Here is a 22791-nt window from a genome sequence, read left to right on the forward strand (position 1 = left end):
AGGAACAGCGTGGGTATGCGATTACTCATCCAGGTACTCTGGCAGCTTTTCGTCGTTCCAGTGCATGTAATACATGTAACGGAAACGTTTTATTCATTAATTACAATTCACTATATGCTTTTATACATACATTTAATCGGTGACAACAATGACTTTAGGTCTCAGGATTCTAATTTCGATTTCGGTCCCCCGAGTAAGTTTTCAGTGCAGTCAGCTGTTGGTGTATAGGAATCGAGCTGCTTAAACGCAAAACATAAACAATGTTTGTGTCCACGAAAACAAACTCTGTAGTAATAAGGATTATCTTTGAAAATTCAGTTACACACACTGCAGAACACTTACTACCGGCGCCAGTGTAATGTAATTTATTTTAATTTTGCCTAGCCCCACGTTGGGCTCCAGTGTAATGTAATTTATTTTAATTTCTGTGTACTTTGATAGCTTCTAATAAAGTGACGTCAGAACAAAATAGAAATAACTCCAATAATACTATGAACAGTGTAATGTAGTTTAATTTAGCCCGAAGCGGATCAGCACTCAGCGAAATAGCTCAGTACTCAGGGTGGTTACGGGATTGTAAATAACCAATTTTCTCTCTCTTGAATCATCACAGATATTTCTCAACATATATCAAACAAGTAGTTAAAACTCATGTGCTTATAGCACCAGATAATATTTCGTAGGTCAGTTCAGTGTGAAGTAATAAAACCCGCACCTTCAGTCCGTGGTTTCGTCTCGAATACCAATATAAGATAACAAGCATAATCTTTTGCTGATGAAATCTTATACTAGAACTAGAACCCTGTGACCAGGCCTTTCTGCTGCGATATTATCTGCAACCTTGAGAAAATCTGGAAGTGAAATATATTAAATTATTCGTAGCGGCCGCATAGCTCGTGGAATCTGAAATAAAGTTTAGTGTCCTAATCGGCGGCACGTCTCGAAGATGAGCGGAAAGAAAATTACTAATTATTAGGTGATTGAAATGTCATGAGAAGGTCCTGCCGCTGCGGAAAACGCCGTTATTGTAATGATTTCCACCCCAATTCGTTTATCATATCTGTGACACTCTCTCCCCCATTTCGCGATAATACAAAACGAGTTGTCCTTCTTTGAAGTTTTTCGATGTCAGTCCTATCTGACGTGGATCCCACTCTGCACAGCAAGACTCCATAAGAAAGCGGACAGGCGTAATGTAAACAGTCTCTTCAGTAGACCTCTAACATTTGCTAAGTGTTCTGGCAGTAAATCGCAGTCTTTGGTTTGTTTTCACCGCAACATTATCTGTGTGATTATTCCAGTTTGAGTTATTCGTAACTGTAACCCCGAAGTATTTCGTTTAGTTTACAGCCTTTAGATTTGTGTATTTTATCCTGTAATTGAAATTCAACGAATTCTTTTTAGTACTCATGTGGATATCTGCACACATTTCGTGATTTATAGTCAACTGCCACTTTTTTCACCATAACGGTATCTTATCTAAATCATTTTGCAATTCGTTTTGATCATTGTAAATGGCAGCATCATCTGCTAAATCGTTTATGTTGATTAGGAATAAAAGAGGACCTACAACATTTCCTTGGGGAACGCCAATTGTGACATAAAGTTACGTAGGAAGAATGCAGCCATAGTGCAGATAAATATGAGTGCTGCACAATTGCTGACTGGGTCGCTAAATGGAATGCCACTAGTTAAAAAAAAATATTTGAAGCGTTTCAGTTTCGTTGTACTTTATTAATTAAGATAAATACAGAAATGTTTGTGTGTGTGCTTTTACCGCTATCCTTCATTCTACCTAAGTTTTGTATCATTCTTTTTGCTCTATGTTATTTTAGGCATATATATTGTTCAGGTGCATACTTTTTTGTAGGTATTTTTCTTGCGTGTTTTGGTCCCTGACAGCTTTAGCAGTAAGATTTATTTTGCATCTCATTTACTCAGTAATGAGTTTTTATTACTTTTTCTACATTATGCACAGTATTTCACTTGTTATTTGTTTTAACGTTCTTACTCGTCATCTTGTTATCTCGACAAATGTATTCTCTAAATTTTATTGCTCTATATTAACTACCTTTTGGTGCTGCGATTTTTTTCCGTCGGTGCATATGCGGCAGAAACGAATCATACGAGTAGGACGGATTGAATTTTCCCGACTCAGAAAATTATACCGATCCTCTTAAGTTTAATTCCTAGAAATAAAAGTATGGGAATTAGGCAACCCAGTAAAGGTATAAGTGTGAGCACATACGGTCGTTGCGAATCAGTGTGCAGCCTAATGTTACTGAAAACAATTTCATCGCTATGTAAAATATTTAATGCTAGAACTTAACATTTTCTTTTTACTTTACAATACTTACGTTTTTACAAATATTTTTAGGTAATGTCTGAGATTAATCCTTTCACTAATCTCCATTCTAATACTGTAATTCTTACATAACATGTTCGTTTACATGTAAAGTGATCAAATAGATAGTGACTACGATATTACATTTTCAGTGTCTTCTAGTCTTATATATGTGCGTTATTTGTTTTCCACAGTGCGGCAATGTTTGATAGGAAAAGAGATATTATACAAGACAGTCAATGAAGAAAGTCTGTAGAAATCCTTCAGAACAAGAAAGTTAGTCAAGCACCTGTTATATAGGTAGCACAAAGTAAGTTCCAATATAGGAAGCAAAAGGGTACAAATTGTAAGCAATATGTAGTCTGAAGCACTGAGAGTGTCGGGAGTACAAGGTGACAAGTAACTCTTCAAATGCTGTTTAGAAACATGTACAAGGTACACATTCAATTAACTTCCATAGGATTGAAGACTGTTAGTGACAGTTAACAAATTTTCTAATCCAAGTTACACACTTTTCAAATGGAATCTCCAGTACCTTACATGAACACTATATGGTTATGTACTTGTTTATGGGATTGTGATACATTACATGGGATACATTACATGGGATTGCGATACAGTAGTCACATTTCTAATAACAATTTTTTCAAGATTGGATATATTAATTATAGTGTAATTCCTCTTGAATGTGGAATTTCTAAATTAGTCGGAAAGAAAGGGTTAGGTGCATCAGCTGCAGAAATGTAAATCGATTATATTACAATTATTTATTATCATACAGTGTTGTGTTTGAACAACAGATGTTGAATGCCAGTTATCATTTACAAAACGCCATTACAAAACATGAATTGTCGATTGAGCTGTTTGTGCTTAGCATGATATTGTATTGTAATGTACTGTATGGAACTGGGGACCTAGAAACGACGGTGAGGCTTCGTCCCCGCCGCAGCCCTCAGTGGTTCACAACCCCACAACAGGCTACAGCAGTCCACTCACCCCACCGCCGGCCCACACCGAACCCAGGGTTATTGTGCAGTTCGGCCCCCAGCGGATTTACAAAAAGAAAATTGACTGAGAATTTTAATGAGAATAATTAAACCCAACACTGTTAAATGGCCCTGTGAAACTGAAACCTAGTATCCTCTGTATTTTACTTACCTGTGTCGCAATGGAAAACGCCGTGCAACTGCTCTCGTAAAAAAATGAGATGCATTGAGTTTCAATTCCTGAGTTGATACTACCTACAGAGAATCGCTGTAGTACAATACGAGCTCTTAAATAAATACGATGCAAATTTATCTCTCATAAAAAAGACGATTCATCGGGTAATGGGAGCTGAATAATGGCGTAGGATAATCTGAGTTACTCTCTAACAAAAATTCTGCTCAAAGAAACTATATTAAAAAAAATTCACCTCAAAAGAATTTCTTGACACTATTCCATTTACAAAATTTACCCTTGAAGGCTTCGCAAGCAATAAGAAAATACTTCATTACAAATTATAGTTGTGTAAGATCATCACTGGAGAAATACAAAAATGTAACTCAACAAGAAAATGTATTCTAACACAAAAGTCTTCATACTAATGATTAATTTCATTTCGTCGTTTCAAATCCGTCAACATTGACTGTGACAAAACTTCATAAAAGTAGCAAGAAATCGCTAATTTGGACATCTTTCAAATCCGTCAACATTGACTGTGACAAAACTTCATAAAAGTAGCAAGAAATCGCTAATTTCGACATCTATATTGAACCAAGAATACCTAACTACATGCTGCCACAATAAAAATATGTTGATTCGTAACATTAAATCTCAGTCTTCTCAAAATAGTTTCTATCCCAGTAAATCCATTTTATTCAATGCATAATGATAATATTTCTTTTGTAATAATATCTTCCATCAGATCAATAAAATAATTCCCAAGAGCATTATGTTCTGCTTCCTTCCTGTACAAGCTCACTGCCACGACATCCCGCTACAATTCCCAATCTCCTCTCTTCGCTCTTCGCTCATTTACGCAGAGCAAAGGTGATCTGATCAGCCTCCGGGCAGTGAAGCGTCTCTGACGAGACTACACGTGCATAACTAAACGATACAATTATTACATGTACGTCCTAAGACATGCAAAGACAAGAAAATTACCTATAAAATTATATACATAAACCTTTCAAGCTTTCCTTTCGCTAGGCACCAGGTTCTGACTGGACGCTATTTTTATTTTGCCTTAGCCACTTTCCTCACTCGTCCATGACCAAGTAAGGTAACGCAACTGCAACACGAAAAAAAAAAAAATCGTAAGATGTTATTCATATTTTACTCATGTTGCGACTGCATCGCTAGACCAAACTGAAATCGCTACGGGAATGATTCAATACAAACGAGTTTGGCAAGACAGATCCTGTCCTGCTCTTTCGCAATTGTAAGTCTCATACAAATCTCAAGACGGAAACATAATAATAGAAGACAAAGAATGAAGTTCTCGGATTAGAAAGGGCAAAAGCTAAGGATGCAGTTTATCTTCACTACTGTTCAATCTGTACATCGAAGAGACAACGACGGAATCAGCGTGAAAGGACGTTAATTAAAATATTCGTTGGAGACACTGTTATCATCATCATGAGTGATGCAGAGCTACAGGACCTGTTAAACTGAATTTACAATATAATCTCTTTTCCATTATTGTCTTACACAAATATATGTACCTAAGCATGTATGGATGTATGTATGTTAACATCTACTCCTAAATTATTGGATCGATTTCAACCAAATTTGCTACACACAGTACTTGCTATCTCGAAAGAAACGCAACCGACAACTCATTCTGATGAGAAAAAATGGGTGGGGAAGGGGGGGAGGGGGGGGGGCACTGGAACATAACTCAGTAACAGCTGAAAAAATTTCAACCAAATTTGTTAGATACATGGCTTATTACTTGTATAAAAATACTGTTGAAGATGCCTCACTACCACTAGAAGAGGGGATGTGGATGAGAAGAGCTGATGTAAAAGTGTTCGAAAACGTTCTTTTGGTATTTATTTCCTGTATTTAGTTGACCTGAAATCCTATTAAAAGTACGGAGAGCAATTGGTCTCTTACTTGTGCTATTCGTTGTGTTAATCAGGTTGCGAGAATTAGTACTGCAGCAAGCCAATAATTTTGTCAACATGTTTCGGGACCTAAGATGAAATCACAGATAAATTTCACATCCTGTCTAGAGCTGTATGGTGTAAAACAGCAGAGAATCAAATATACTGCGTGCAATATATGTCACATACATGTATGTTCGACATGTCTTCCTAAGCCCCTGGATCCATTTCAGCCAGACCTGGTACACATATCATTTAATGTCTGGAAAGGAACACTGTAGTGGTGAAAACCACCAACCTCAAACTGTGTTGGGGGTGAGGGTGATAACAGGGTGAGGTACGGAGAAAAAGGGGAGGCGAACATAGACAGAGAGAGGGGGGATAAGGAGATGGACAGACAGAGAGAGGGGAGAGGAGACAGACAGGGAGAAGGGAAAGAGAAGATGGACAGACAGAGAGCAGAGAGGACATGAACAGAGAGAGGGGGCAGATGAATTGGACAGAGAGGGGGAACAGGAGGTGGACAGATATAGGGTGTATGAGAAGATGGACAAAGAAAGGGGAAGATGAGATGAACAAAGAGGGGGAGTGAAGGAAGTTGTAAGAGAGAGAGGGAGAGAAAGAGATGGTCAGAGAGGAGGGTGGAGGAGATGGACAGAAAGAGGCGGGGGATCAAGAGATGGACAGTGAGAGGATGGAGGAATAGATATACAACATAGGGGGAGGAGGAGATGGACAAGACAGGGGGAGGAGAGGTGAATAAGAGAGGGGGAGAAGGAGATGAACAGAGATAGTGGGGATAAATAGAGAGGGGGAAGGAATAGAGAGAGGGAGAGGAGGGGGTGGGCAGAGGTGGGGAGGATGTTCAGAAAGAGTGGGGGGGGGGGGGAGTAGAGGACTAATAGGAGAATGGAATAAATCAATATCCGGGTAATGTCGAATTTTTCAGTTTGAGAGCAAATAATGTGGACAGACGGTAAGCAAAAAAAGGGGCTAATGAGGAGTATCAGAAATACGAGTAGTGATAAACTTAACTTCAAAACTGGGGACCACGAACGAAGAGTGTTTGAAGCATCTACATCTACAGCTACATAGATACTCCGCAAGCCACCGTACGGTGCGTAGCAGACGGTACACTGTACCACTACTTACGTTCCCCCCCCCCCTTTCCCGTCCCACTCTCAAATAGAACGAGGGAAGAACGACTGTCTGCAAGCCTTCGTATGAGCCCTAATTTCTCGTTCCTTCGTGGTCCTCAGGCGCAACGTATGTTGGCGGCAGCAGAATCGTTCGGCGGTCAGATTCAAATGCCGGTTCTCTAAATTTTCGCAATAGTGTTTCTCGAAAAGAACGGCGCTTTACTTCCAGGGATTACCATTTGAGTTGCTGAAGCTTCTCCTTAACACTTACGTGTTGTTCGAACCTACCGGTAACAAATCTAGCAGCCCGCGTCTGAATTGCTTCGATGCCTTCCTTCAATCCAACCTGCTACGGATCCCAAACACTCGAGCAGTATTCAAGAACAGGTCGTATCAGTGACCTATATGCTGTCTCCTTTACAGGTGAGCTACACTTTCCTAAAATTCTCCCAGTAAACCGAGGCCGACACATACCTTCCCAACCACAGTTCTCAAATGTTCGTTGCACCTCATATCGCTCTGCAACTTTACGCCCAGATATTTAAACGACTTGACTATGTCAGCCAGGACACTAGTATTACTGTATCTGAACTTAACAGGTTTGATCTTCCTGCTCATCCGTATTACCTTACATTTTTCCACATTTAGGGCTAGCTTCCATTCGTCAAGCCAACTGGAAATTTTGTCTAAGTCTTGCATCTTCCTACAGTCACTCAACTTCGACACCTTACCGTGCACTACGGCATCATCAGCAAACAGCCGCACATTGATGCCCACCCTGTTCCCCAAATCATTTATGTATATAGATAACATTACTGATCTTGCCACACTTCCCTGGAGTACTCCTGACGATATCCTTCTCTCTGATAAACACTCGCTGTCGAGGACAACAAGCTGGGTTCTATTACTTAAGAAGTCTTCGAGCCACTCACATACCTGTGAAGCTGAGTTTCGCAGGAGCGAAGTTTGTTGTGTTCACGGATTCTGTAGCAAACAGAAGTTAGGCATATTGGTCTGTAGTTTTGATGATCCATTCTTTGAGCTTTCTTATATACTGGAATCACCTGCTCTTTTTTCCAGTGGCTTGGGACTTTGTGCTGGGCGAGAGATTCACGATAAATGCAAGCTAAGTAAGGGGCCAATACCATAGAGTACTCTTTGTAAAATCGAACTAGAATTCCATCCGGACCCAGTGATTTATTCAATTGCTTCTATACGCCAGGTATGTTTATTACTGTGTTGCCCATACGGAATTCTGTCCGATGGTCAAGTGACGGTATGTTTGTACGATTCTCCTGTCTAAACTATTTCTTGAACGTGAAATTTAAAACTTCGGTTTTCGTTTAGCTATCTTCAACTGCCACAGCCGACTGTGAAACAAGCCTTATACCTGCTTAGCGATTTTACATACGACCAGAACTTTCTCGGCTCCTCTGCCAGATCTTTTGCTAAGGTGTGACGGTGGTAGTAGTTGTATGCTTCGCGCATAGAACTTTTTACAGACGCGCGAATCTCTACTAACCTTCGCTTCTCGTCGTTTGTGCATTCCCTGTTTAACCGAGAGTGCAACAGCCTCTCCTTCCTCGGTATCCGCTGAATTTCATTATTAAAGCATGGTGGGTCTTTTCCGTCCTTTATCCACTTACTAGGAACGTAACTCCCCAGACCACGATTTACAATCAGCTTAAACTTTGTCCATAATTTGTCTACATCCATCTTACTGGAACTAAGTGATACCTTCTTGACTGATTTCTTAACTTTCGTAATCATAGTTGCTATAAATACATCATGATCGGTAATCCCCATTTCTGTACTGACAGTGTTGATATGGGTCCGGCCTATTTGTAGCTACAAGGTCTAAGATATTTCCATTGCATTTGGGCTGCCGAGATAGCTGCTCAAGACACTTTTCAGAAAACGTGTTCAAAAGTAGTTCGCAGAATCACTCATTACAGAGGAGCGAGGAGGATATAAGAAGTAGCAATCATTGCTAAAAGGAGACTCCTAGCATCAAACGTAGACATTAATTTGAGTAATAAGTTTCTGAGAATGTATGCCTGTATGGATACGAATCACAGACTGCGGAAAAAACAGAAAAGAAGAGAACCGAAACATTTGAGATGTAGTGCCGTAAAGGAGTACTGAAAATTACGAGGGCAGATAAGAAATGCAATAAGTGGAAAACTCTGACAAGGAGAATGAAAAAGGAAGAAAATTAGATTTAACGCCCCATCCATCACGAGGACGATAGAGACGGAGCACAAACTAGGACTGTGTCACGGATATGGGAGGAAATCGGCCGTGCTTTCAAAGGAACCATCCCGTTATTTGCCAGGAGTGATTTAGGGAAAGCATGGAAAACCTAAATCAAGATGAGCGGATACGGATTTGAACCGTCGTCAGCCTGAATGAGACGCCCTTATGCTAACTACTGCTCCACTTCGCTCGGTCTCTGACAAGGAGGGACAGAATTATAAGGAAATGTGTTAAGACATCATGGAATAATTTTCATGGTACTACAGGGAGCAGTAAAGAGCGAAAACTGTAGAAAAAGATAGAAGTTAGAATATATCCAACAAATAGTCGAGGACGTTGTGTAAAAGCGCAACTTTGATTTGAAGAGATTGGCCCAAGAGAGAAATTCATAGTGGTACGCATGAAACCAGTCAATAAACTGATATTTTTCTGACGAAATAATTCACAGGTGAACGGCCGGATGTCAGTGATCAGCGAGCACGATATTTAGGCAAGCGACTACGCTTCTGTCATCAGGTTCGCTGATAAACAGTTGACTGGACAGTGAGATGCGGTCGTTCGCCCATGAGCTGTTTCTTTATGAGCACCGGAAGAAGTTCACAGATGCCCTTACTGTCGGCACCCCTTCCTCGCCCCCCACCGGCCGGGATGGCCGAGCGATTCCAGGCGCTACAGTCTGGAACCGCGCGACCGCTACGGTAGCAGGTTCGAATCCTGCCTCGGGCATGGATGTGTGTGATGTCCTTAGGTTAGTTAGGTTTAAGTAGTTCTAAGTTCTAGGGGACTGATGACCTTAGAAGTTAAGTCCCATAGTGCTCAGAGCGATTTGAACCTCGCCCCCTCCCCTCCCCAACCACTCCCACTGGCCCTCTCTTGGGACGGAATTTGTGTATCCCAACTTGGTTCAAATGGTTCTGAGCACGATGGGACTTAACATCTCAGGTCATCAGTCCCCTAGAACTTATAACTACTTAAACATAACTAACCTAAGGACATCACACACATCCATGCCCGAGGCAGGATTCGAACCTGCGACCGTAGCGGTCGCGCGGTTCCAGACTGAAGCGCCTAGAACCGCACGGCCACTCCGCCCGGCTGTATCCCTACTGTCTGCTTCTAGTGTTGCCCCTTAACGTTTTTGACCTATTTGCAAATCATGTAACTGAGGCTGAAGATGGGTACCAGCTCCGTGTTCATCTACCAGTAGGTGGAAAACTACCTAAAAACTACATCCAAGCTGGCCAGTATATCGGTGCTCGTCATTAATCAGCCGGGCGGATAGGATCCTTGGTCAGCGCGCCTATCCGCGTCCCGGAAGCGGCAGGCTATAGCCGTCGGCACGCGGAACGAGTCAGCTGACATTGACGTCCAGCCTACGAGTTTTCTGACGTCCTATTTCACGTTGAGGAGCCATTTCGTCACGTGAAACACATAGTAAATTCTACGATATTTGGGAGACGTGTCACGTGACGTATAACTAATAGGGGCAAGAATTCTCCCTACGACAAAAGCAGAAAGGCTGAGGCCCACAGAAAGAAAGATGGCATCATGTTCAGTAGAAGCCAATATTCGGCAGGATTTATGTTATACCTGATACTCATTGAATATATGCTATTTCTTAAGCTCCAGTACATTGAATGTCTCGGGAACAAATCGTTTCTGGTACGATATGTTTGTTATAAAACTACGGAAACGTCATATTGATGATGGTGGTAAATTCCTATGGGACCAAGCTGCTGAGGTCATCGATCCGTAGGCTTGCACACTACTTAATGTAACTTAAACTAACGTACGCGAAGGACAATACACACACCCATTCCCGAGGAAGGACTCGAACCTCCAACAGGGGGAACCGCCCGAACCGTGGCAAGGCGCCCCAGACCCCGCGGGATCATATTGGTGCCCGAAAATTAATGGTGTCCAAAATTAATGCAATAAACGGAAGTTCAGCAAGGTTGCGTTTATTTTGCCACAAAGCAGTATAAACAGGTGATAGTAAAGTAGAAAAAAGTTAAAAAAATCGTAAACAACTGCAACATGCATAATGGTAGAAAAAAATGTTCTCCGTTTTTTTATCTTACGGATTTGCACACACATTCTGACAACTTGTTAATGTGCTCAGTATGGGATGTGACCACCTCTGGCAGCAATACAGAACTGACAGCGACGGGGCATGCTGTGAATGATGTCATCAATCTCATGTTGCGGCAATAACGCCCATTCTTCTTGCAGAGCTGCTCTCAAGTCTTGATGAGTGGTTAGTGGACGCTGGCGTGATGCAACCCGTGTCCCTAGCACATTCGAAACATGCTCTATGGGATTCAGATCGGGAGAGCGAACAGGACACGCAGTGTGTGCAATATCTTCCTTTTCCAAGAAAACTTCAAGCACCTGTGCTCTGTGGAGGTCGAACATTATCGTCCATCAATACGACGTCTGGGCCTACAGCACCTCGTAACAACCCTACATGAAGTCCCAAGGTTTCGTCACGATACCTGACAACAGTTCAATCTTATCGACTCACCCATACAATTCCATGAAGAAGTATTCGAGTGATCAACATAATCTCTGCTCACACCATTAGGGATTCTCCTCGATATCTTCTCTTTCCACAATGTTATGGCCCTGAAATCATGTTCCACGTTCCCTCCAGATGCGTATCCGTCGAGAATCTCTCTCCAGACCACATCGGGACTCATGTGTGAAAAGAACATTGAACTACTGTTCGACCGTCCAGATGGCATGTTGACGACTCGGCTCTAGACGTTTCCTTCTACGAAGACGCGTCAGAGTTGCACACAACAGAAGGGCCTCTGACAATAGAAGCTTCTCTGCCGCAGCCTTCTATACACCGCTTGCCTCAATAAAACACGTACAGTGGATGCTGCAAGGTCAGATGGCAGTAGCCGTGCAGTACTAAGGCGGTATCGTCATGCCCTTACAGCCAAACAACGGTCCTCTCTTTCTGATGTCACACGTGGTTGGTCCTGACCTGGTCTTAGGGATACTGCTTCGGTCTCTATAAACTGACAACACATCTGAGACACAATAGAAGAATTCACATTAAGCTATTAGGTCGCAATAGTTTGCGACTGTCCTGTTTCAATTCCTTCTGCGTTCCACCACCGCAGAGAGTCTGGTAGGAGTCTTTTCTCTGGGCCATACTGCACCGTCTGTGACTGTGAACACAGCGACTGTGGATGTGAGACTGCCCGTCAAACTCAACCCTTTTGATAGGTGCCCGACGTCGTCGTTGGCATGGTTGCCCGTTAATTGGAATGCCATCTTCCGGACATCTGTTGACAAAAAAAATTGTTCAAATGGCTCTAAGCACTATGGGACTTAACATCTGAGGTCATCAGTCCCCTAGACTTAGAACTACTTAAACCTAACTAACATAAGGACACCATACACATCCATGCCCGAGGCAGGATTCGAACCTGCGACCGTAACAGCAGCACGGTTCCGGACTGAAGCGCCTAGAACCGCTCGGCCACAGCGGCCGGTCATCTGTTGACAGTTTGTATGATTGTATTGGGAATTAGACACAGGACGGGGAAATAGCAGTTTGTTGCTTTAATTTTTGCCAACAGTGTATTTATTATCGCGTTATAAATCGCGTGTTAGAGTAAGCTGTTATAAGGCACTGAAGATTCGTGAAAAACCTGTCGTTCTTGTTAGAATTTGCTACAATTAAATGTAAATTAATAACATTTGGCAATTAAAGCCTATAAAAGTCTGTAATATTAAATACAAAGCCACTTATCACTAAGCTACAGCTTAGGGTAGTTGCTAGACGCACCGTGTTGCAGAACGGGGGGTAGGGCGGTAGAGTATTTAGGTCCAGCTGTATGGACCTTTTTTTTCACCTTCACTTTTTCTAAGAAGTTGTGCAACTTTCTTACGAAATTAATAGAAACAATTTCTGTAATATTTGCTGTTATGTAAAGCTAAGTACTTCTCCACCAGGAGTGAGTTCGGTTGATTTGGTCAACTTTTATAAACTAATGTCTTATTACACGTTTGCGGGTATTGACGTTGTTGTTTATGTATACCACAAACAGAACAACGTGACTAAGATATGGACAAGAGATGAAAGATGCTGTTTAATAAAGCTATCGTAGGAATTTTACGTGTGTCAGTTTTCGTGAACAAATTGTATGGTGTGGCTAGAGCTTCCCATCGGGTAGACCGTTCGCCTGGTGCAAGTCTTTCGAGTTGACGCCACTTTGGCGACTTGCGTATCGATGGGGATGAAATGATGATGATAGGGGCAATACAACACCCAGTCCCTGAGCGGAGAAGATCTCCGACCCAGCCGGGAATCGAACCTTTTTTTTGTAATCATATATATTTATTTAAATTATTAATAACGATACATTTTAAATACATTCTTCTATTAATCTAATATATTCCTACAGTTGGTTAACATTACTTTCGTTTTATAGGTTTCCGTTTGTATATTCCTTCCTTTTTCGTTTTTCTCTTATTGTTGTTATTCGAACACTTTTCCATGGCGATTTGTCGTCTTTTTTTGGGTAAAAACATTGCAGGACACGCATAATAATTTATATGTAGCATCGACACACTGATTTTGAGTTCAAATTTGTGTATGTTATGCACTCGTGGCGCCACAGGCACATCGTGCATGATGGTTTGTTCTCTTCTTCTAGTTAGCACTGTTAGGTGAGACAGTATGAGGCGAAAACATCAGCATGACAGATGGAGCAGAAGTGGAAGCAAGTTTTTTACATATACTACAAATTATACATAAATTATAGAAGAAAGAAAAATTATGTCATATAATATATAGGAGAAGCAGAGAGAAAAGTGTGCGTAAACAATATAAATTTTATAGAGCACATAGTAAAGGAAATAATTCAAAAAAATTTATGAACCCCAGCCGTTAGGCATGACATTCTGTCGCGCTGACCACTCCGCTACCAGGGGCGGACAACTCTATGGTTTTCGAGCCAAATAAAGCCGACAAATGTCGCCGGAGAGCGAAAAATCACTTTAACCAGATCATCCTGTTGCCGACGGCGCTGTGTCTCGTGACTCTGGATATCCCGTCTGCGTGCACGACAACATTTGCTACCCCGCCCCTTGTTCTAACGGCTTAACGAGCATGGCTAACGAGGAGAGTCAGTCAGTAGACTGATAAAAAAAAAGAACCTGAACGACGAAGTTACCATTTGGGGACAAAGATGTAACATAATATGGTCCTAACCGCGTGACTGTCTTGGCTCAAATGGTTCAAATGGCTCTGAGCACTATGGGAATTAACATCTGAGGTCACCAGTCCCCTAGACTTAGAACTACTTAAACCTAACTAACTTCCCGAGGCAGGATTCGAACCTGCGACCGTAGCGGTCACGCGGTTTCAGACTGTAGCGCCTAGAACCGCTCGGCCACTTTGGCCGGCCGACTGTCTTGGAGTGCACACCTGCAACAATATAAATCCCGTTTAGGGGGCAGGGGAGTGTGCAAGTAAGACAACAGGTAAGCGAGTGAGGTGGTGCCGCGCTCGGATGGGCCAGAGGCCTTCCTGCAGGCGCGGGCAAGTGGAGCGGACGGCACGCGCCCGGTACGAGTGCTACCCAGCTGTTGCCCGCCGGGAGCCACGGGCCGCCCGGGTAACAGGACTCGCGCGCAAGCCTGCGTGGCGGGGCGTGACCACCCTTCATGCCGCCTCCGCCTCCGCGGCCTCCGCCAGTTGGCTCCCGACTTCTTCGCGACATGCAGCGTCTTCCCAGCAGCCTCTGGCCATCGCTACTGGCCGCTCTCCTCTCGGTAAGTCAGCTGCCGCCACCAAGACTGCTATTACCTCGTGTTCAACCGAAAAGGTGCCCCCATCACTTAGTTTATTCTGTCAGCAATATTTTTATTTTCCCTCTTTCTACAAGGAATAGTTTCCAGTATAGAACCCTTTTCGATTCTGTTTACCTCTAGCCGGCCTCTGTGGCCGAGCGGTTCTAGGCGCTTCAGTACGGAACCGCGTTGCTGCTGCGGTCGCAGGTTCGAATCCTGCCTCAGGCGTGGATGTGTGTGATGCCGTTAGATTAGTTAGGTTTAAATAGTTCTAAGTCTAGGGGACTGATGACCTCAGATATTAAGTCCCTCGATGCTTAGAGCCATTTGAACCATTTGTTTACCTTCAACCTGTTCTCACAGGATTGCCAAGATCGCTTTATTCCCGTATGACATAAGACGTTGACAACAACGACAAGTAATTTAAGTGCCAATAGGTTTAGGCGCGTCAAAAATTTTCAGGGAATGGGCAGGCGCGAAGCAGAATAGGCATAGAAGGTGACGCGCTAAACACACGGTGACTGAAGCGTCATTTATTTGAACAGCAGATGAGCGGACCATAGAACATACACTAGTTACGAACACAAAGTAATATTGTCTCACATGTATTAGCGAATAATGTCGTTAACAAGGTTAAAAAGTGAAAAGCATGGCCCGCTGGGGTGGCCGTGCGATTCTAGGCGCTACAGTCTGGAGCCGAGCGACCGCTACGGTCGCAGGTTCGAATCCTGCCTCGGGCATGGATGTGTGTGATGTCCTTAGGTTAGTTAGGTTTAATTAGTTCTAAGTTCTAGGGGACTGATGACCTCAGAAGTTAGATCGTATAGTGCTCAGAGCCATTTGAACCATTTTGAAAAGCATGAGGCACGGCACCTAATGTGATGGTAGGTATAAAGTTCTGAGCTTTAATTAAATAGGTAGGATGGTTAATTATTGTATAAAATTTAATAAGTATGTGGATTTGCTTTGGATAAAAGGAGGTAATTAAAGTATAAGGAAGTCTAAGATATGAAATGAAGAAGAGTACAGGTTGACATCGGGTACCGGCAAGTGAAGGAACTTCTTAGAACCGGTATAAAGCGAAAAACAGGAGAAAATCTGACGAGGTGCTGTACAAAGGCGTTTAAAAAAAAAAAAGCAGGGAACTGTGCTAGCGTTAGGAGAAGGCATAAATGAAAGGGCGGACACACAGATTCATGAAAGAGACTGACCTATGGCGTGGGTCCGATGCATACTATAAATTACAGCACATGTTGGAAATGTTTTCCATCCATTTTATGCACTTGTCAACACGTTTGACCGTATTCCTGGCTACTCTTGTTAGCTTTACACTGACTGTTTCATTGATGGCTTTCGTAATGTTTGTCTTCAATGTGGATAGGTCCTGTAAACATTATCTTCTTAAGCAGCCCCACAAAAAGAAGCCTGCACTACTAAGATCACGGGATCGTGGTGGCCACAATCTCGTCAAAATGATTCCTTCACCAAAAAATTATGTATCATCTCCATAGTAGAGCGAGCTGCACGGCAAGTTACAATCAGCAGTCTCCCTCATCCTGTTGCAGTAAGGCTACGAACTGTTGGATAATTTCTTGGTACAGGGCAGCAACCTCAGTTGTTTCAAAAAACAACAGTCCTTATATTCGTCACCTTGAAACCTCACATGATACGACAATTTATACGGACGTAGGGGAGACTCAATGGGAGTGACTGGATATCAGTACCACAAGTCCGGTAATTATGGCTATTAACATACCGACTGAGATGAAACCAAGCTCCATCTGCGCAAAAAACTTGATCTAAATTGCTATTGTTGCCTCTAATGAGGAGCCTGAACCACTGCCAGTAGTGAATCTTTCTGACATAATCAGCATTATTCGGCTCACGAAAAACCTGTATGCAGTACGATAACGTTTCAGTATTCTTCTCGTTGCAGTGTGATGCAAGTGAAATGTTCTTCTCCTGGCTTAATCCAGGCAAAGATTTAGAAGGAGATGTTGTAACTACTGCTTTGATATCCTGAATGACCTGCATTGTTAAAACTGACTTTTGTCTGGAACGTTTCTTGTCTACCACTGAACCTGTTTCACGAAATTTTCAACTAACACTTTTCACTGGTGCTTCCGTTTCAAATTAATCCGTGAACCTTGACCCACACATTTCATGAGATTTCATCACAAAATAAGTTCAAAACGTTAAAATGTGTGTGAGATCTTATGGGACTTAACTGCTAAGGTCATCAATCCCTAAGCTTGCATACTACTTAACTTAATTATCCTAAGGACAAACACACACACCCATGCCCGATGGAGGACTCGAACCTCCGCCGGGATCAGCCGCACAGTCCATGACTGCAGCGCCTTAGACAAAATAAGTTCAAAAATGTTCAAATGTGTTTGAATCTTATGGGACTTAACTGCTAAGGTCATCAGTCGCTAAGCTTACACACTACTTAACCTAAATTATCCTAAGGACAAACACACACACCCATGCCCGAGGGAGGACTCGAACCTCCGCCGGGACCAGCCGCACAGTCCATGACTGCAGCGCCTTAGACAAAATATATTTTAATCACGAATACACGTTCGCAACAGTTAAGCACATTTTTACAAACTACAAGACACGATTACGCATCCTTGTTCAAAAATCAATGCTCAATCGAGACTGGTACCAGTTAAATGTGCAGGCAACAAACAGCCCTCTCGCTCCAGCTCCAGCGTGTCAACAATATAAACATTGTTTCACCCATCTCAAACTAATACCCCCTTTCAACAATATTCATTTAGTAAAAACTATTGAAAGATGGTGCCTCGTTTCAGCTAAACAATTTGTACTATCAAATAGAAAACCGCCTCATATGCAGAAGAAGGCGTGCATTAGGTTTGCAAGACTAACGTCCGGGTGCACCAACCTCGATTAGAAGTTAATTTCAGTAAAGTCTGCATTTAACCCTGTTCAACGCAAAAATCTGGTGCACCAACCTCGGTTAAAGTTAAACGATGGAGCTGATCGCAATTAAATTTGACCGTGGCTTAAGCCCGATTTTCGCGAGGTGATTAGGGTTTTATAAACGTACGGTATTACGATGGTGGCGCGTTTCCGTGTACTGATACGGGCTCAAGGCATCGTGTACTGTACACTGTACGTAATATGAACGCAGAAAATGTATTAATGTGTGAATCAAACCTAACAGGAGTAGAATTAAATTGTGTCTCTACATGAACCACATTGCCTGTTTTTCTCCAAGAAGAGGACCACATTATAATCGTTCTTTTGTAGTTTTTTATGCTTATTGTACATGAAATTCATAACTCAAAATAACTCTCCCAACGCAGTTCGATGGAACTCTCAAAAATTCACGAGAAAATCGATTCTTAAGTTTTCCGACCATGTTTAATATGCAAAAATTAGTAGGGCTTTTCGGACAAGCAGTATAACTCTGTGGTACCGTGTTTTATGAGTGTTTACGTAAAGCATAAAACACAAAAAAATAGAAAATAATTTGATTTTTAGTTTTTTACTATACAATCCTGATTAACAATCACTTATAAAAGATCGGTAATTAAGAATTTGTGTGCATTATATAGTCAGAAATAAGAAGACGGGCATTTTTCTTAAAAATGACAAATAAATGTGTTCATTAGCATACATTTGATGAATTTTATATTTAAATGACGTCCATATGCGAACGGAACAGAAAAAATTCAAAACATAATGGCGGAAACGAGACACTGCACACTTCTTCTTTTACACTACTGGCCATTAAAATTGCTACACCACGAAGATGACGTGCTACAGATGCGAAATTTAACCGACAGGAAGAAGATGCTGTGATATGGAAATGATTAGCTTTTCAGAACATTCACACAAGGTTGGCGCCGGTGGCGACACCTACAACGTGCTGACATGAGGAAAGTTTCCAACCGATTTCTCATACACAAACAGCAGTTGACCGGCGTTGTCTGGTGAAACGTTCTTGTGATGCCTCGTGTAAGGAGGAGAGATGCGTACCAAGACCTTTCCGACTTTGATAAAGGTCGGATTGTAGCCTATCGCGATTGCGGTTTATCGTATCGCGACATTGCTGCTCGCGTTGGTCGAGATCCAATGACTATTAGCAGAATATGGAATCGGTGGGTTCAGGAGGGTAATACGGAACGCCGTGCTGGATCCCAACGGCCTCGTATCACTAGCAGTCGAGATGACAAGCATCTTATCCGGATGGCCGTAACGGATCGTGCAGCCACGTCTCGATCCCTGAGTCAACAAAATGGTTCAAATGGCTCTGAGCACTATGGGACTCAACTGCTGTGGTCATAAGTCCCCTAGAACTTAGAACTACTTAAACCTAACTAACCTAAGGACAGCACACAACACCCAGCCATCACGAGGCAGAGAAAATCCCTGACCCCGCCGGGAATCGAACCCGGGAACCCGGGCCCTGAGTCAACAGATGGGGACGTTTGCAAGACAACAACCATCTGCACGAACAGTTCGACGACGTTTGCAGCAGCATGGACTATCAGCTCGGAGACCATGGCTGCGGTTACCCTTACCGCTGCATCACAGACAGGAGCGCCTGCGATGGTGTATTCAACGACGAACCTGGGTGCACGAATGGCAAAACGTCATTTTTTCGGATGAATCCAGGTTCTATTTATAGCATCATGATGGTAGCATCCGTGTTTGGCGACATCGTGGTGAACGCACATTTGAAGCGTGTATTCGTCATCGCCATTCTGGCGTATCACCCAGCGTGATGGTATGGGGTGCCATTGGTTACACGTCTCGGTCATCTCTTGTTCGCATTGATGGCAATTTGAACAGTGGACGTTACATTTCAGATGTGTTACGACCCGTGGCTCTACCCTTCATTCGATCCCTGCAAAACCCTACCTTTCAGTAGGAGAATGCACGACCCCATGTTGCAGGTCCTGTACGGGCCTTTCTGGATACAGAAAATGTTCGACTGCTGCCGTTGCCAGCACATTCTCCAGATCTCTCACCAATTGAAAACGTCTGGTCAATGGTGTGCGAGCAACTGGCTCGTCACAATGCGCCAATACGCAATAACTGCGGTATCGTGTTGAAGGTGCATGGGCAGCTGTACCTGTACACGCCATCCAAGCTCTGACCCAATGCCCAGGCGTATCAAGGCCGTTATTACGGCCAGAGGTGGTAGTTCTGGGTACTGATTTCTCAGGATCTATGCACCCAAACTGCGTGAAAATGTAATCATTTGTCAGTTCTAGTGTAATATATTTGTCCAATTGATACCCGTTTATCATCTGCATTTCTTCTTGGTATAGCAATTTTAATGGCTAGTAGTGTATATTGAAGCAGTTAGGTCTTTTATTTTCAAGAACTGATGCATTTGCAACAACCAATTTGAGAAGTATGTCTATCTCGTACTTCAGAAAAGTTTTTTTTATTTTGTTTTCTATTTAGACAAACATAAACGACCGGACTAGTAGCGAGTTATAAACACACTACTACTTCTTGAAGAAACGTAAGTGAGAACACGCGACAGTGATGTAACTCAGCGTCAATTTCCGTAACTTATGTATATAGGCAGCCGTGTGCAAATTCATATCTCTGTTGACATCTTTGCACCTCGAGGGATTCTTCCATTGAAATACACGGAGTTAGCTGTGGTCAAATGCACTCTTTTGCTGACGACGGTTTGCTGACCCGCAATTAACGTTAATGCACCGCAGAGACTTTTTCAGCGCAGTTTACTTTTGATGGTGATCACATGGGGGGGCCTTGGTTATCTTGATTTTTTCACTGAGGTTGTACACTCGGCCACAAGGTGAAAACGTCTTGCCCTTGTATTGAATGTCTGTGTTCGTTTGTGCCAAAAACATAATTATTTTTCGACGTATTCCTTTTTGTCAGTGCACATTGAGTAAACTCCCTCTTTGAAGTATGAATCGAGATTGTCTTTACAATACCAATCCATGGCCACCATAACGCAATCCCAAAAATTTTACAAACTATCTTTAAACGTGGGAATGTGTGGATCCACAAGGTCTCCAATCTACTGAAGGAAAGCAGATCAGGGTTTGAGGTCGCTTCGTCGACAAGACGGATCACCGACTGGGTTAGAGGAAGGACTGGGGAGCAAACATGCGCCGTTCTTTAGAAAAGAACTGTCCGGCAATTGACTTAAATGATTTAGGGAAACCTCGGAAAACTTCAATCTTGAAGGTACGACGGAAACAAATCACATTAACTGGAAAATAATTCGGCAATTCTTACTTTAATTGTTTCAGCGTTTCCATTGCCAAAAGTCATTTCTCAGTAAGTGCATTGGCCATATAAAAATTTATACATTCCTTCTTCGTCCATCGCGGCAACCTGTAACGCATTTTTTCATCAATGGGTCGGGAAGTGTACCAACGAAGGAAATAATTTCCACATGTATATTTGCGATCATGTTCGTACTCTTTACACCAGTTTATTTCAGGATTGCAATTTTAAGTTATTTAAGATCTGGTTCATAACATATTTCGGCGTATAATCAGTATCTGATGATGATTGTCTGACGAGCAGTGCTTCATGACTGGAATTAAGTTAGTTAAAGGTGCAATCCAAACCGAAATTAGAATAGATTGGGCCAGAAGACTAGTGTAACGCATACCTAGCCAAAATAATTAACAAACATAATCATTCTGCATACCAGAGAACAGTGGCCATAAACTTTTCTGTTGATCGATTTAGCCCTTTTTTTTTTTATCTGACCTGTTGGAGCTACGTTTCGCCCGGAGGTGCACATCGACGAGTAAAGTTAGTTGCCAGTTTCATTATTTTTAAAACTGCACAAATATTGCTGAGTCATTCGTTTCAAAACTTCTTTGTTTTGACATTGGATTTAAGGCACATCCTTCTTACACGAAACTTTCTCAGGGTAGTTTAAATGCCGGTCATCGAATACCGTAGTTTCAGTTTTGCGAAGTCCATTACACAACTTATCTTCAAGAGGAGAACCGCTACACTTGAATTCAACTTTTCAGCTCATTTCTTGAAACCATGATCTGTATTACTCTTCACTAACTTTGAACGAACTTACATCATTGAAGAGGCGTCGAACGCAAATTTATGCCGGCATGTTAGGCCAATCTAACTATTTGAATGGAAGATACTCAACACGACCTCTAAAGAATCACATAAAGAAACTATGATACAAACTAAGTTGCACTTGACTTATGTTGTTGCACAACAAGTAGCAAAGTAACGAAAGTAAAATTCCTTGAATCAACGACATCTCTATTCCAGGCAGAGAACTTTTCACATTTCCGTTGTATGCTCGTATGTATGTACTGATACCGGAGGGAATGTACAGAATTAACAAATCGTCAGTATAGCTGTCATTAGAAACTAAGCTCTTATTCTGCTGGAGAAGGTCGGTGCAGATAAGAGGTCAAAACTTGGCTGAAGAACCATCCCAGTATTTGTCCGAGTTCGGACAACCAGGGAACGTTGATTAAGCATGTTAGGGTGGAACTTTGAAGCCGTAGCCCTTACGCCCCAAATGGATATAACACGGAAAAAGGCGTAGAAAGGTGGCTGAAAAAAACCTGCAACGAGAAGGAGAGACTTTCTTTCCTCATAAGCAGATGACACGTGGAGGTCCATATTCATGAGCTCCAAAGTGCTCTTTCAGCTCTGAACCGTTAGCAAACTATTAAAAATGATATCACCTTAACGTTGCTGCTTCAGTGTACATAAAATATCGAAAAGATATATTCCCAATTCGACAGATGAACTTATTGTTGAGTGTACCCCACCCAACGATGCTTTACAAATTTACTTTAACTGCGCCAAAATTCTACTAAGAATGATACCACACCCTGAGGTATATTTTTGATCGAACCGATTTCCACATTCCTATGATGTAAAAGAAAATACAGTATCTGTTGTCTCACGCACTTTTCTAAATATGTGGTATATATACAAAGTAATTAAGCCCAAGGAAAGATACAAATCTTATTAAAGAAAAAAAGACAAAACACATAACTAAGATCTACATAGGTACTTTTTCAGCTGTTGTGTGACGCTTTAAAACATGTGGTACAAAAATCTGTTTCCGAACAAATGATAGATAATACATCAGGAAAAATGGAAAATTTTTCGTGTCAAATGTAATGCC

The 22791-nt window shown here is 42.1% G+C and overlaps 1 protein-coding gene across 1 annotated transcript in view; it reads left to right on the top strand.

Moving 5' to 3' along the window:
• Positions 1–14558: 14558 nt before the first annotated feature.
• LOC126251319 (uncharacterized) overlaps positions 14559–22791 on the top strand; it is a 285573-nt gene continuing 277340 nt past the window's right edge. The window contains exon 1 of the mRNA XM_049951649.1: positions 14559–14621. Within this exon, the coding sequence (XP_049807606.1) occupies positions 14568–14621 (54 nt within the window). The 5' untranslated portion in view covers positions 14559–14567. The remainder of the gene's footprint in view (positions 14622–22791) is intronic.

This window comes from Schistocerca nitens, chromosome 4, assembly GCF_023898315.1.
Source record: "Schistocerca nitens isolate TAMUIC-IGC-003100 chromosome 4, iqSchNite1.1, whole genome shotgun sequence".
In the NCBI taxonomy this organism is placed as follows: domain Eukaryota; kingdom Metazoa; phylum Arthropoda; class Insecta; order Orthoptera; family Acrididae; genus Schistocerca; species Schistocerca nitens.